Source organism: Marmota flaviventris, chromosome 4 (genome assembly GCF_047511675.1).
Source record: "Marmota flaviventris isolate mMarFla1 chromosome 4, mMarFla1.hap1, whole genome shotgun sequence".
NCBI classification, from domain to species: Eukaryota; Metazoa; Chordata; class Mammalia; order Rodentia; family Sciuridae; genus Marmota; species Marmota flaviventris.
This window is the reverse complement of record NC_092501.1, coordinates 133,251,194-133,267,068: the sequence shown is the minus strand read 5'-3', so window position 1 is coordinate 133,267,068 and position 15,875 is coordinate 133,251,194. Positions and strand designations below refer to the sequence as shown.

The following is a 15,875-nucleotide window of genomic DNA, read 5'->3' as shown; positions in this document are numbered from 1 at the left end:
TTTGCTACACCTCAGACTTGCATAATAAGAATGTATCCATTATCTAATACGCAATTTTTGCTCCTGGTAGAACTGGTTCTGTTAGGAGGGTCATGAAAGGATCTCAACCCTTTTCCTTAGTCAAGTCTTGCTTTCTGCTATGAGCAGGAGTACAAGATAATCTTTCTTAAATGACCCAAATTTCTAGATCCTTTTGAGAATTTGGTTATGATTGAAATTCAATGCACAGGAAGTTATAATGCTGGTTGCAAAGAATTTAAGCTGAAAATGGAAACTGTCTCACCTTAAATACACTGTATGTCTAGAACAATTCCTGGTTGAATAATCAGTGAGTGATATAATGGAAGGTCTTAAGAGAAGAGGAAGATTAATAGGACAGTTGCAATTGGAAGGCTATATTGAAGAAATTAAAGAAACAGACCAGATAATTGAATGAACACTCTAGGATTCATCTAGCTATTGAACAAAGAGAGAAATTTATTCACAGAGTTTTTCAAATACAAACAAAATAGCACTTTTTAATTGTTTTTTTACAAAATGAATATTGAAATAAATGTGGTACAGCACAGTACAATAATGGACGAAAGAAAACAAGATCTAATGATTGGAAAATGTCTCTCATGACTCTCACCTCCTCAACGGAAGTCTCTCCTATAGTGGACAGAAATTTGCCCCTTGACTTCATAAGAATATCATATCAGAAGCTACTCAGAGAAATGTTGCATACCTTTGAATAATATTGAAATATGAAGGCTTAACTCTAAAAGCCTGCATAAACACTGAGAACATGTAGAGTGGCTAAAGAGTTTATGCAGGATATACAAAATACTGATATAGTGGCATATTGGTCCATTTATTAGGTTTAATGTATGTTTTATAAAGGGATAATACTGTGTTTTCAATGGATAGTAAAAAGAAAACAGAGGAGTAATGCACTAGGGAACCCCTCCCCCACAGTCTGTGATGATTTACGTGTGTTGCGTGGGCATGTGTGGATGTGTATCTGCGTGTGTGCTCGTGTGCTTTCAGGAGTGGCATTACCTACAGGGAACGTTTGTGGGGTACCCTGCTTCCCACATAATACTGTTTCTACTAGCCCTTCTGATTCTCCCAAGTCCTCGCCATTAAAAAAAAAAGCAACCAAAATTCTTGTTTGCATATATAGATTTGCTTTGCATGTGTATGCGATATATGCTGACAATATTGTGTGGAATAGAAACACCCGATACCCTGCAACTCTTAGCCTTTGGTCCATATTTTCTTTCCTCCATCATTCTCCATTTCTGTCACCAGCCTCCCACCACCCTCCCTTCCTAAATAAAGTTCCTTGTTCCATCGGGTTTCCCTTCATTAGCACGGTATTGAATCAGAACCACTATTCCACCTTTTAGAAGTAGCCGGAAGTTTTGGCCCCTTCCAGCCCCTGTGGCCTGTCTTCTCTTCGGCTTCTCCTGATGGCTCCACCTCAGTATGGGTAGTGCTTCTGTTTCTTGCCCGAGAAGCAAGCCAGCCATGTGCACAGCAGCATGGCGGCAGCGGCACCTGCTCCCGTGCAGTAGTAGGCCCAGCCGATCTCACACTTCCCTAGGGACAAACGAAGGGAGAGAGAGCAAGAACAGATGAAGAGGGCTTTGAAGGAGGTTTTGTTTGTTTCGACGTGTGTGCTCTGAAAGAACCTGGTGTTCTCACTCTAATGGAGCGATACTACACTGAAAGCTATCTTGAGAGTAAGTTGGTTGTATGCATTTCAGAAGGCTCTCAAGGTCTGTGACTCAGACCAGCCAAGAGGACAAAAGCCTGTTCCCTTCACCAATGCCCACAGCCCTGGCTGAAAGAAGGAGAAGTTGATTCTAATTTGACACCTTTAACCCAAACTCACATGCATAATAAGGCATTTTAGAATAAGAATTCAAGATACAGGTACCATCTTTCTGCAAACAGGCCACTTTAAGGAAGAGAACCATTTGAAGGGCAAAACTAAAATGAATCCTATATTTACATGACATTGTCAAATGATCACACTCTTATTATCCGAATTATAGAACAAAACTCCCTGATTCTCCCTGGGTCAACACCTTTAAAGTGTCCTTCGAATGAAAACAATGACAAGAGCCAAATGGCTCCCTCTGTCTCAGTTGGTTGATTATTAATAATAAATAATAATAATAAAAACAGAAAGATTTTCTTTCATATATGGTCTTTGTTGGTTTCTTCCAACAACACTGAGGTGAAATGCTGTTGAGAAGCAAGCTAGGATTTAGAAAAGTTAGTGGTTAACCCAAAATCATATGCTTACAATTGTTAGTAAACTGAACCAGGATTTAAACCTGGGTTCCAGATTCCAAGAATAAAAAGTCATTTATTGAAAATTTCTTTTCTGAGTTCATGAAAGTGATTTCTGCACTCATGAACTTTTTTTTTAAAATAGTATCCACATTATTCTTTTTATGTGCAGAGTAAAGAAGACCTCTATATGTTACATTAGATGCTGTCCTTTCTGCCCCAATTCTTACTCCTCTTTCCTCCTGTCTGACCATCTTATCAGACAATGTTCCAACAGCAACCATTTCCCTCTCTTTCTTTTGTTCTTGCTTACACATCACCTTAGAAACAAACATAAATAGCAGGACACTTGGATTTCAATTGCATCAACTATAGGCTGAAAACCATGTCCCTTTTTGCATAAGTCAGTCATTCTTGCCTTGTTCATTTGTGATAAAAGTAATAACTTCTCTATTGAGAAATGCAAAGACTGTTAGATTTAATGTGCAGTTTAACTTCATATCTGTTTATAGTTTTGATATGAGGCATCTCCCAAAAGCTCATGTGTGAGTAAATTCAGAAATAGAGGTGATATGAATAGATTATAAGAGCCATAATCCAATCAGTGGATTAATCCATTTGATGGCTTAATGGTTTGAAAGGACTATTGTAATGGGTGGTGACTATAGGCAGGTAGGATGTAGCTAGCAAACCTCTCTCTCTGCTTCCTTGCCACTAGGAATCGAGAAGTGCTCCTCCATCATGCCCTTCCGCCATGATCTTGGACCCAATGCAATGGAGTTGGCTGACCATGGCCTAAACCTCTAAAACCACTAGCCAAACTAAATGTTTCCTCCTCTAAGCTGTTCTTGTTAGATATTTTGGTCACAGTGATGCAAAGCTAATTAGCACAGTATCTTCACTGGAAGTTAATAGGAAGGGTAGTCGTTATGTGCCCCATGTGTAGATAAGGCAAGGTGAGACAACGTTAAGCAAGTTATTGGCTTGTGGTCAGCATGAAAAGCAACACAATTAGATCAAGAGCCTCCTCATCTTTAAAGTATCCCAGATATTACCATGCCCACAGACAGCAGGCTGCATTGTTCAGTCTTCAGCCCAACTGTCATCCTGAATTTGTCCCTTCTATATGCAATAAGAGTAACAGAAATACATATACGTATTACTATTTACACAAAATTATTAGGAGAAATTTATGTGAAGTGAATACTAATGCTTTTAACTACTTACAATAGCGAAAATATGGAAATCAACCTAGGTGTCCATTAGCAGATGAATGGATAAAGAAAATGTCACACACACACACACACACACACACACACACACACACACACACAGTGGAATATTATTCAGTCATAAAAGAATGAAATCCTGGGGCTGGGGTTGTGACTCAGTGATAGAGTGCTTGCCTGGCATACATGAGGCACTGAGTTCTATCCCCAGTACCACATAAACAAATTAAATTTTAAAAAAAGGTATTATGTCCATCTACAACTAAAAAAACATATTTTTAAAAAAAGAATGAAATCCTGTTATTTGCAAGATCATGGCTGGAAGTGGAGGTCATTATGTGAAATGAAATAGGTCACGTATATAAAGACAAATACCACGTGTTCTCATTCATTTGTAAAAACTAATAAAGTCAATCTCACGGAAAAAGGAAATGGAGAGGGATTGCTAGAGACGGGGAAGATCAAGAGGCAAGGGAACATGAAAATAAAGTATATAAGAGATAGAAAATATTCAGAAGATGGAGAAGTTCAGGTTCTTCCATAGCATGGTAGGGTAATAGTTGATTTAAACAATCTATGGTATATTTCAAAGTGACTAGAAGAGTATGAAATTTCCAGTCCATAAAAAAGATCAGTGTTCCAAGAGAAATATTTATTATCCTGTCATCACACGTTATACACATACATTGAACTAACAATAATAAACCCTATAAAGATGTACAAACATTGTCTCAATAACATTTTTAAAAAATATATTGATGCATTTAATCCTCATGAGAACACAGTGTGGCAGGTATGTGAATGTCATCCCCATCTTTCAGACAGGAAATTTAAGGCCGAGCAAAGTTTGATGTCCTGTGTCCCTCTCTAAAGTGTCTGCAGAGTCCCTGGCATCCCTGGCCACTGTGTCTGCTGCCCTTGTCCACCTGTCTGTCTCTCTGCTTCTACTCACATAATCACCAGCAGCAAAGAAGGCAACTATCTATTTAAAGATAAATCAGATCAAGTCACTTTTTGACTTAAAACCCTCGAAAGAATTCTCCAAAATCCGTCTCCTCCCTGTGGGCTCTGGGGTCTCGAATAAGCTGGTATTTGCTGTCCTCTCTGGCTTCATGGTCACCCTCCCCCTGTGCCTCTCCAGCCACACTGGCCACCTTCTCTGTAGCACATCCAGCTAGTTGCTGATATGAGAGCTCCACATTCATTATTCCTTCTATCCAGAAAATTCTACATCCAGACTGTTGCAGAACTAACTGGCTCCATCTCCCAGTGGCACCTCCCAAAAGACACCTCCCACCGGCTGTAGCCTCTGTGGTTGCTCTCTTGCCTCTGCTCACTGCATTGCCTCCACAGCAATTTCCATGGATTATAAATTCAGTGTGTGCACTTAATTTTGGTCTCCATCTCTAGAATGAAAACTTCAATAAGGGGAGACTTCCTATATTTTATTCCCAACTATCCACTATCACTGTGCCTGACCCGCAGTGGGCACTCGATAAATGACTGATAAATAAAAGACAAGGTAAAATAAAAATAAAGAAAGGAAACAAAGCAGGCAGACAACCATCTCCTAAAAAACAGTAAATCTGGGATTTTATTTTAAGAATAACTCCAATCCTATTTTGGAAATGAATTTTTGGAAAGACGTTCCCAAAAGCAAGTATGTATTTCCAAACCTCCTACAGAGTATTTTAAATTTAACAGGGAGCTCAGTTCTAAAGGATCACATCTCCACCTTGGGTAGGTCTCACAGGCACAATGACCTCCATTAATTCTGATAGACAGCATAAGCATTTTTCAAGGGTAACAAAGTCCCCCTTCACGGACCACGTTTGCTAATGTGGCTGTGAGTCCTGGGAATTATCTCCATTTTGAATTATTCTTTACCTTGATTAAATAAATCTAGAAGGGAAAATTAGAAGGCAGATAAAAGATGGCCAGTGGTTTAGACCCTTCCAAAGAGTCAGCAGAATGTGTCGTCTATCTGTTCCACACGGAGCTCCTGACATGGAATATAAGCCATTGCTCATTATTAACAAGGTATTGACCTACATGCAGTTCCACGACCTGACACGCAAAGCAGAGTATATATAATTCTTTATTAATTATAGGACACTTTCTTGAGAAAAAGAGGCTGGCAAGGATAATTATTTCAGAATAGTATATGTGACAGCAGCACTGCTTATTAAAGATGAAAAGGTGGGGGGAGGCTACTAACGCATTGATCCTCAGAGGGCCAAGGTTAGAGGGGATAATATTTTTTCCTATAGTTAAGTCAATAAAATATAAAAACTTCAGAGGCTTGTGCCTGGAGGGGAAACTATAACTGGTGGTGTAGATGCTCCGCCCCATTCCTCTGGATCCGGCTGATGTTTCTGGGCTCTTAGTCCACAACTTCTGCTTGTGTTTTGCTCCTAACAGCTCTTACTTGAAACCCACCTCAGAGGACCCATGAGAAAATGGAACCAATTTGCCTCTACTCTCTGACAGCTGAAGTGGTCCCCAGCATGACCTGTAGCCAAGGTCATGACTCAGGACTGGGGCACAAGTGTGAAGACCCAGTGACTTCTTGCCTCTCGATGGGGCAGACTGTGCAGTGTAAGGAATGTTCCAGAACACCTGTGAGCCGAGGCTGGGACCTCACCTCAGATTGCACCTGTGCCTGGTATTCAGTCCTTCATCGCTTTGCTTTGAAATCTGGCTCATTTCCTGAACCACTTGAACACCAATCTTCACCTCAGCATTTGCTCTAGGGGAACCAGATCTAAGATAGCAGCAATGAACAAAGTTTTCTTGTTTTTCTTTACCAGAGGGGCTCCTAGTTTCTTCAGGTGTCCAAGGCTTAAGCACCCCACCTACCTACTCACCCAAGTCCTGTCAGTCCCTGAAAGACCCGGAGCCTGAGCCACTCTTCCTTGTGCTGCCATTTTCAAGGGCAAGTCCAACTCCTTGTCGACACCAGTGTGTAACTGTAGTTTCTAATCACTGTAATGTTTCTGGATGCATTCTAGTTTATGTCACAAAACACATGGTGGGCTCATCAGATGAAAGCTGGGAGAAAACTAAGCAAAGGTTCTTAAAATGTTTGGCAATATAAGAAAATGTGATCCCTGATTACACATCTATGCAAGTTCATATGTTATGATTTATACATTTTGTGGTTAAATCCAGCGGCTGATTAAGGACCAAATGAGCAATTAATGTTTAGTGCAGTTTGAAATAAAAATATTCCTGTATTTCAGACATGAAGATAATTAGGTAATTTGAAAAAAAAATTAAATCAAAGGTGACTTTGATTTGTTCTAGTATTCTGGATTACATAGAAATAGAGCCATCTCATCAAACCAGCCTCAAAAATATATGAAATATACGAGCACTCCCACACACATATCTTTAGAAAAGCAAAAAAAATAATCAAGATCAGTCCAGTAAGACCAAGAAGTATCAACAGGATTCAGGCAAACATGAAGAAACATTAAACCCCTGGTTCTTTATTCCCTCCCCTCCTTCTCTCCCTCCTTCTTTTCTTCTCTCCCTTTTTCCTCTCATTCATGGATTCAACAAATACGTATTGAGGGCCCTGGGCCCACTGGCCATCACAGAGTCCTAGGAAGTTAGTGGAGAATAAGATGAATATAATTCCTGCTCTCCAGCTTACTGTCCAGCAAGGAAATAAATACTCAATAATATTCTTACACTTATGTAATAATTATGATAGGCTCTTGAAAGGAAAAAAAGTCCAAGATACAAAGGCAGCAAATCTCAAGAGTTCTATATAGTGTGGTCAAGTCACTGAGGGAATGCCTTAAATTAGGAGTGAAATTTGAACAGAGTCTTGCCAGATGAGTAGAGGCAAGCCAAGCACAAACATGGGAGGCCAGAAAAGAGTGTGTTTGGGTTAAGGGAAAGGTTTTGTTAAAGTATTGCTCAAGTAAGACATGGATGCCTTTTGGGGTGTAAGGCAAAAGATGAGGTTGAGTATGACTGTTACTGGAGTCCTGGTCCAGAGGCCTGACTCTGGGGGGGCCCAAGAAACCTCAAGTCTAGCTGCTCATTCTAAAAACCAAGAGGAAAAGTAATGGTGAAAGTGTGAAAGGAACTCTAGTCACACGGCAATGCAGGAAGGGAACTTTAATCATATAGCTATAATGGGAAGGCAACGGTGACCAGATGTATGCATGGTCAAGCAGCCTTGTCACACTATGGCCTGGTTCATTATTATCTCAGCACTGATCACGCAAGGCCTGGTCAAGTTGCTCCTGCCTTGGGGTAGTTTCCACTCATCACAAGATCTTTAAGGATCAGAATTGTTGTTCCTGGAATCCAAGGTGCTTGACTTGAAGCAAAAGACACAGATGAAAAACGGAGACAAGAGATGCCAAGCTTTTTATATCTGCAGGCCCAAGTAAAGTGTCAGTGTTTTTAGCAAAATCAGACTCTTAAGTCCTTGTTGCATGATCATTCCCTGAGTTTGAGAGCTTGAATTTTGGAAATTTCTTCTTTACAATTTTCATTCAATTTTCTGGATAGAAATATAAGATACTCCACAATCACAAATAAATCTTAATTACCTATTTTCTGCTTTGCAAAGTTATAGAAACTGGAGATACCGCAGTGAATTATACTGACAGGGTCCTTGGTCACATGAAGCCTACTTTCTAATATGACATTAGCTGCATTATTTAAATACATTCCGTGTATATTACACATAAGTTTTATAGAAATTCAATGAAATAACACAGATATAAATTTTTCTTTTCATAAAACTATAAAGTGAAACATCTGAAAGTCTCTGAGAGACTGGATTTATGAGTCGTAGACTTGACAGTATGTCTTCAACTGCTTCAAAGAAAGGGAAAGTAGATTTTTCTTCCTGAGCATGATTTCATTGTTAAAACCCACATGCTCAATGATTTTTTTTAAAAAAAGTACCATGTTTTATAGTCATATAAGAAAAATGTCTTACTGAATACTTGAGGCTATTAGAAAACTGGAGACGTTTACATTTATATGTTTGAAGTAGCACAGTTTCCCATGAATTTTAATAGAACTAACTGGAACCAGGAAATTTGGTGTGTGTGGTGGGGTGGGGGGGCGGAGGGAGAGCCTCTGGGGGCCTCTCTTTTTCCCTGTCATGGCAATAAATGTTTGTTATTATAATGCAAACAGAAAGCATTTTACCAGAGGGCAAGTTTTGTCTGTGATCCTTTCAGGAAATTAGAGAGGCAAATCTATTTAAACTTTCCCTTTTGCTCTCTGTAATGCTCCATCAAACAGGACTCCAAGCTTGCTTGGTTGGCAAATTGCTGCTTTCAACAATGGGGAATACTATTCTTGACAGATAAAATAGAGGTTAATGGGACAGAAAGCAGCATACCATAGCCACATGCCAAGTCCACAGACAAAGGCTCCGTGGCAGCATTCCAGGGCAGCTCCAGTGTGGGGCAGCGGTGTGGAGAGGTGTGGCGGGTTTTTTTTTTTTTTTTTTTTTTTTTAGGGTGGCTTAAATTAGTTTTTAGTGCATCTTTTGGAAGTAATAGAGAAAGAGGCGCTACAAAGAACTTGGCCCTACTTCAAATAACAATGGAATTCCATTGATCTTTTCATCTTTTAAGGACATTGCAGTTTAACCTCTGGCCTTCCATTAATTTGTTCAATTAATGTTTTGGTGTCTATGATGTGCGACTGCGAATGCCTGTTGTGTGTCCTGTGCTCAGAGCAGTGCCTGGACCCAGGAAGACAACCAATACACATTCGAGGCCTGAATGGACATCAGAGCCTTGACTTGTGCTGACAGTAGAAATCCAACATTAATGATTATATAATAGCTGTCATGTAAACACTGAGTGAGGGGCTAAACCGTTAAGAAATGACACCTCACCTCAGTTAATCATTTTCGTCTATGATCCTTTTAGGGTATTAGAGAGGCAAATCTGTTTGTATTTTCTCAATCCGATTTCCATGAAAGTTTGTATTTTCTCAATCCGATTTCCATGAAAGTTTGTATTTTCTCAATCTGATTTCCATGAAAGCAAAGTAATGAGCTCCTTATTTATATTAAGTAAATGGTGAACTTGAGCTTGAACTTGGGTCAAACTGATTCTAGAATTTTTTTTCTGTCCTCAGATAATATGTGAGGAAGATCTCAATTAAATGTATGTTTCTTATTTGCTAGGAATCTAGTAGTCAATCTCTGCTAGAACTCATATGCCAAGAAAAAAAGTTCATGTCACCCCTCTGACTTGGTGAGTCTTCTTAAAAGACTCTGCATTCCAGGTCCACCTTGGTTGGAAGGTTCTAATTATCAGAGGACTCTATCTCACAGAATTCCCCCCACCCCCCAGTTCCTAAAACAATGGAAGCAATCTTGGTACTCTAAAGAATGTGTCGAGGTGAAGTCTAAAACAAATTTGCTCGAGGGATTCTGACAACCTGTGTTTCCGGCATGAGAACCTAGCTTACCATGTGCCTCCAGACTTGGCGGGTTTGGCCTGCCTGGTTCTGTCTTGAGCTGCCTGATGAAGGGCTCCAGGTCTTGGGCATTCTCCAATTCCCCTCTAGGGCTGCTGGTAGATGACGGAACATTTGGGGACTGGGGTCTTCAGGGAGGTCCTTAGGTCATTGGGGGCATGTCCTAGAAGGAGACTGTGTAACCCCAATCTCTTTTTCTTTCTCTGTGCTCTGGTTAAAGCTATGATCACTTGCTGCTACATATGTCCTGCCAAGATGTTATCTACTATCAGAAGTCAAACCAATGGGGCCACCGGATCTTACACTTGAATTTTCAAAGTCGTGAGCTAAATGAACCTTTTCTGTTTATAAAGTTAGTTGCTTTGGGTATTTGGTTGTAGTAATGCAAAGCTGACTAGTACACCATTTGTCACAGAATCTTGATCTTTGCTGTGTCTTCCTGTCTCTATTTTGAACTTCAGCTCTATGGGTTCTTAAGTTACTTCTCTTTTCTTATAAGGATGCTGCTGAGCTCCCAGCATGCCTTGTAACCACAAGTGCCTGCATCAGGACAAACAAAGCTGATAGACTTCATTTATCAAGGCTTAATATTTTCTGTGATATTTTGAAATTGTTAATGCCTTAAGGTATAAATGTAAAGTCTAGGTAAAAGAAACAGACACATTAGATTTTGTCCTTGTTCCTCATAAATAACAAAAGCCAGAAGGTAATAGGATCAATGGAAAGAGAAAAAATCTTCTGTAATCTTAACCACCACAGACAAAATTTGATAGTTCTTTCTACTCTTGAATAAATTCCTTCATACCTCTTCCTATTCAGACCTTCTTTACATAAACATTAAAATACAGAACAAAAAGAATATGCCATGAGACCAAATCCACCTGCTCTTCTGTGAAGTTACTGAACAAAAGTGCCACTCGTAAAAAGAAAAATTATTGAACCTTTGACCTAAAACATACAAAGTCTTTAATTCAAACTTTTAATGGAACAAGTAGTAGAAATCATACTTCAGGTGTCTGTAAAGAGAAGAACTTGGTTGGTGGCAGAAAATAAAGAAGTCAAAAGGTTGAAGGAAGAATGTGAGGTTTGGTTCTTCTTAAAACCTTTGCTTGTTTCTTATGTCTTCTTATAACTGGAAGTATGAATTCAAATTAATTATCAGGGTTGAACTGTACGTGACTAAGGGCTCCTCCATTTATGTTGTAGTTTTTTGCACTCCCTAGGGATGGGCCCCAGGGGGTGCTGTCCTCAAGCAAATAATGGGAAGGAGACCCACACCCCCACCCCACACCCCCACACCCCCACCATCACCACAGTGTGTCCTTAAAGAATAGGTGGTGAGGAGATGTGGGTAATGGTAGATATCTCCCCCACCTCTATCCAAGTACTGAGTCTATTTACAGAATATTCCAAGAAGTGGACATTTTGATGTCTCCGGAGTCAACACAGTGAGGGGCCCAGCATTTCTCCTCAACAAAAGCTCTCAACTCTAATGTATGAGACTGATTAAACCTTTCTGTTTGTCCAGCTCATTTCTTCTCAGGTTTAAGGGACTAAATGGTAGAGATGGGGTCACTCGTGCATCTTTCATTTGCTGCACCCAGGGTTCAGTTGGTCTGGCCCAGTACGGTAGGATGTGACTCTCTTTGAAACAGAACGATCTTTTCCCCAAAACACATAAAGTATGTATGACAGTACGTGATGTTCTAGCAAGACATTAAAAAAAAAAGATCCCCTCATCACACACCTTTATTATGTGCCCTACTTTTTCCATAAAGCTAACTGGGATGCTGGAAGTCATACATAATGTACAGTGCAGATGTGTCTGTGAGAACCCACACCCCAAGCTATGGCAGTACCCAGTATTCTCTATATCTACACATGTTAAAGGGAGCAGGGATTTAGTCTTTGGAAAAGATATGTTATGCACAAACAGCTTACAACAGCACTACCTCTCAGGGGATATATTGGGGGTAAAGTTTAACGGGAAAATATTTATCAACCTTGTATTTATCCAATGCAGTTTAATTCATTCTGTCACCAGAATGGAAAGAATAGGAAGGGCCTATACAGTACAGAGGGAAACATTAAGGGGAATGACCATCTGTTCAAACACTACACTTAAATTCAAGTTCAGACTTTAAAGAAAAGGAAAAATTAAAACTTCTCAAATTATTTCTATTGTATGCATGGTATAGGTTTTCCTTCTGGGTTTCCACAGAAATTTTGCTGAATAGTCATAATTTTAATTTGCTTGATTTTGTCTCTGGCTCAGAAAGGAATATTTTAGCTCCACCCTTGGTTTAAGGGGCTGAGGAAAAAGAAAAAAAAATAGTTTTAGCCAACTTATTGTTCCCCAAGGGGCATCATTGACATAGGAATTTACCAGGAAGTACTCTCCAAGATCACATACTTGCATAGCTGCTTCAGCTCAGGAAAAGGGCAGAAGATACAGAAGAGGGGCTGAAATTGATGTGTGGTTCACTAGTACCAAGCCCAAGTTACTAGGGGAAAGAAGACATGACCGTTCATCAGCAGCATTGTTATTACTATTATTAAAATCTTTCCCTACATCTTAACAATTTCTAACAGTGGTGTACAGGTTTGGGAAGCAAAATTTAATTTTATTTTTTAAACTTAGAGCATCAGGAGATTTTATTTTATTTTATTTAGTGGTGCTGGGATTGAAACCAGGGCTTTATGCATGCTAGGTAAGCACTCTGCCACTGAGTTACAACCCCAGCCCTGGGTATTTTAAAGAGTGCTTTGTGCTTGTTATACTCTGCAAGTAGAAAACCATAAAACACAAAGAAATTCCACAAGAAGAAATAGAAAATAAATTCCATTTCTTTTATTAATAATTCTGTACTAAAAAATATTATCAATACAAAGTCTATATATTGAGTAAAAATAGAATGTCAATGTTGATCTCCTAATTTTGGCAACTGTATGGCCAGGTCATACAATGGCATTTTTTTAAAGGAATTACCTAAGTAATTTCTAAGAATGAGCGGGAAGGAGACAAAGAATGATAAAGCAAATGTGATGACATTTACTTTTAGGGGAAACTAGGGGGAGATTATACAGTAGTAATTCTTCATGTTATTTTTGCAACTTTTCTATATATTGATGTCATTTCAAGATTAAGGTTTAAAAAGTTTAAATATTTAAATGTATATTTATTTATATTCATGTACATGTACTACAAAATCAGTGAAGGACTTTTATGTTTGTAAATATAAGGAAAAAAATCAATAAATACGTGGGTAATATGGCAGGCAAAATGAGAAACTGGGATAATGAGTCAGTCTCTCTCTCTCTCTCCTTCTTGGCTGCTGCTATGAGGTAAGCAGTGTTGCTCCATTACACCCTCCCCACCATGATATTTTGCCTCCCTATAGGCCACAGCAATGGGACCAAGTGACTGTGAACTGAAACTTCTTAAACCATGAGCCAAGATAAACCTTTTCCCTCTTTTAAGTTGTTTTTCTTAGGTATTTTTGTCACAGTGATGAAAAGGTGCCTAACAAACTTCTTACATCCCACTTGCAAGTGTAGCTTTATAAAGCACAGCACACAATGAGGTGGCTTAGATGGTTCCTGCCCTCTGGCCACATCCCATCTAAGATAAAACCTCCTCTTGTTCCTACCAACCACAATCAACAAAGCAAACAGCCAATAAATTAAATCACTTAAGTCAAGATGACCTTCCAGCATTAATCATGCAATCTAACAAATGATAGGTGAGATGGATATGTATGCAGGACCTCTGTGCCCAGGTGGGAGGGAACAGAGCACCCATCCATCAGAGCACCACACAGGACCAGGGCAGCACACAGGGGCACAGAAAACCCATTTTCCTCAACAAAATGCCTCTGGCCTGGCAAGATAAAGTGGTTCTATATTCCACATGGGAAACAATTATATCTCACAGAAGGAAAGGAATTTTTCCAGCTGATACATTTGAAGGATTTTATACAAGCAGAGCATGTGCTCCACAGAGAAAGACGACAGGATTTTTATGTGCAATCAAAGTCGTTCCAGGCAACTCCAGCTGTGAATGCTTCAGGCAAAACAGGAAGGCAGGGGGGACGGGAGGCAGGGATTACTGTGAAGGGATTAGACCTGAACCGGACACAGCCTCTTTTAAATTCAAGCCTTGTCAAGAACCAGCGCATCCCGCCTCTATTTCCATGTCCTTTTGACTTTATCCTTCTCTCACTTCTCCTGCCACTGAACACATCACAGCATCACAGATTTTAGACCCAAAGAGACCTGGGAGAAAGTTCACACAGGTCAAGGGGTTGGAAATCTGGTTCTAAGCAGGGCCAGACAGTAAGTGTGTTAGTTCAAAGGCAACCACAGATGCAAAATAAATGAATGAGCATAGCTGGATTCTCATATATATATATTTTTAATTTACAGAAACATGCAGACCAGATTTGGCCCCGAGTTTGATAATCCTGTATCCATGTCACCTCCTATATTTTATTCATGAGGACACTATTGTCCAGGATACTGGAATGACTTTCTAATGACTTTCTTAAATGGGTTCTGTTCAGTGACTATTTTCTTTTGCTTATAATTTATAATTTCCTGGTTGTCAAAGTAAAGCAGGCTGATGTAGCTGTGTTATTTATTCTTAATAAAAAAAAAAAAATCTAGTCCTACCAGGCGCAGTAGCACATACCTGTAATCCTAGTGGCTCGGGAGGGTGAGGCAGGAGGATTGTTGAGTTCAAAGCCAGCCTTAGCACAGCCTCAGTGAGACCCTGTCTCTAAATAAAATACAAAATAGGGCTGGGGATATGGCTCATGTGGTTGAGTGCCCCTGAGTTCAATCTCTGGTACCCCCCCACACACATCTAGACCTATTTTGGTAATGAGTATACACACCACATAATTACTTGCCTGCATTTTAAAAGGTGATTCACATACTCAAAGCAAAGTATAAAGTTAAGGGGGAGAAATAAGCCAACAACCTTTTTCTCTTTTGCCAACAATCCTGGACATTTGGAGAAACAGCTGACGCTCAGTATCTGCTATCTATGCATCACAGATTCAACCTACTTCAGAGCAAAAATATGCACACATTTCCAAACTGTGCTACATGATACAGTTTAATATATATACATACACACACACATACAACACACACACACACACACAGCAGTTAAACTGTATTAGGAACCATACGTCATCTACGGATTATTTAAAGTATGCAGGAGGATGTGTGCTTTGTATGCAAGTCCTAGGCTATTTTACAGAAGAAACCTGAGCATCTTCTGACTCTGGCCTCCATGAAGGATCCTGGAACCAATCCCCCATGGATGCTGAGGGCTGACTGTGTGTACTTCATGTCAGTATATGTAAACCACCAGTGTAAAAGAGATCTAGACCAAACAAAAGGAGCAGGGGCCACCTAGAAAGAAAGACGCAGAGATGGGGAAGTCAGAGCTCTAAGAAATGGACATTCCTGCCATGTTGCCAGGCATGAGGACCACACAGAAACAGACATTTCTTCACTTCCTCTCTAGGTTCCTGGGGGAGTTCTCCTTTCATACCACAGCGAACCTCATTCTTTTTCCTCTAAGTACCAGATGGACTCAGGATCCTTCCCTCTAGACTTTACATTGAATCAAGGCCCTGCATCACCTCCTCCTGAGATTCCAACAAGAATCACAGAGCCATGAAGAGGATAGCAAGGGTGCTCTGCCTCTTGGCATCCTCTCAAGGCAAAGGAATGCCAAAGAAACAAAAGTACCTTGGCTCCTCCAGAAACAGCATTAAATTTCAGTGAAAGTGTTAAAAAAAAAAAAAAAAAAAAGAAGGATGAGAGAGTGGAGCGGCTTCTGAATTCTTTTGCTCCTACCAATGAAACGGGCCTCTGTTC

The 15,875-nt window shown here is 39.8% G+C and overlaps 1 protein-coding gene across 1 annotated transcript in view; it reads right to left on the bottom strand.

Annotated features, from left to right (window-relative positions):
• Positions 1-490: 490 nt before the first annotated feature.
• The window catches only part of Lhfpl6 (LHFPL tetraspan subfamily member 6), a 236,105-nt gene continuing 220,720 nt past the window's right edge, over positions 491-15,875 (bottom strand). The window contains exon 4 of the mRNA XM_071610784.1: positions 491-1,584. Coding sequence (XP_071466885.1) covers positions 1,466-1,584 — 119 coding nt within the window. The 3' untranslated portion in view covers positions 491-1,465. The remainder of the gene's footprint in view (positions 1,585-15,875) is intronic.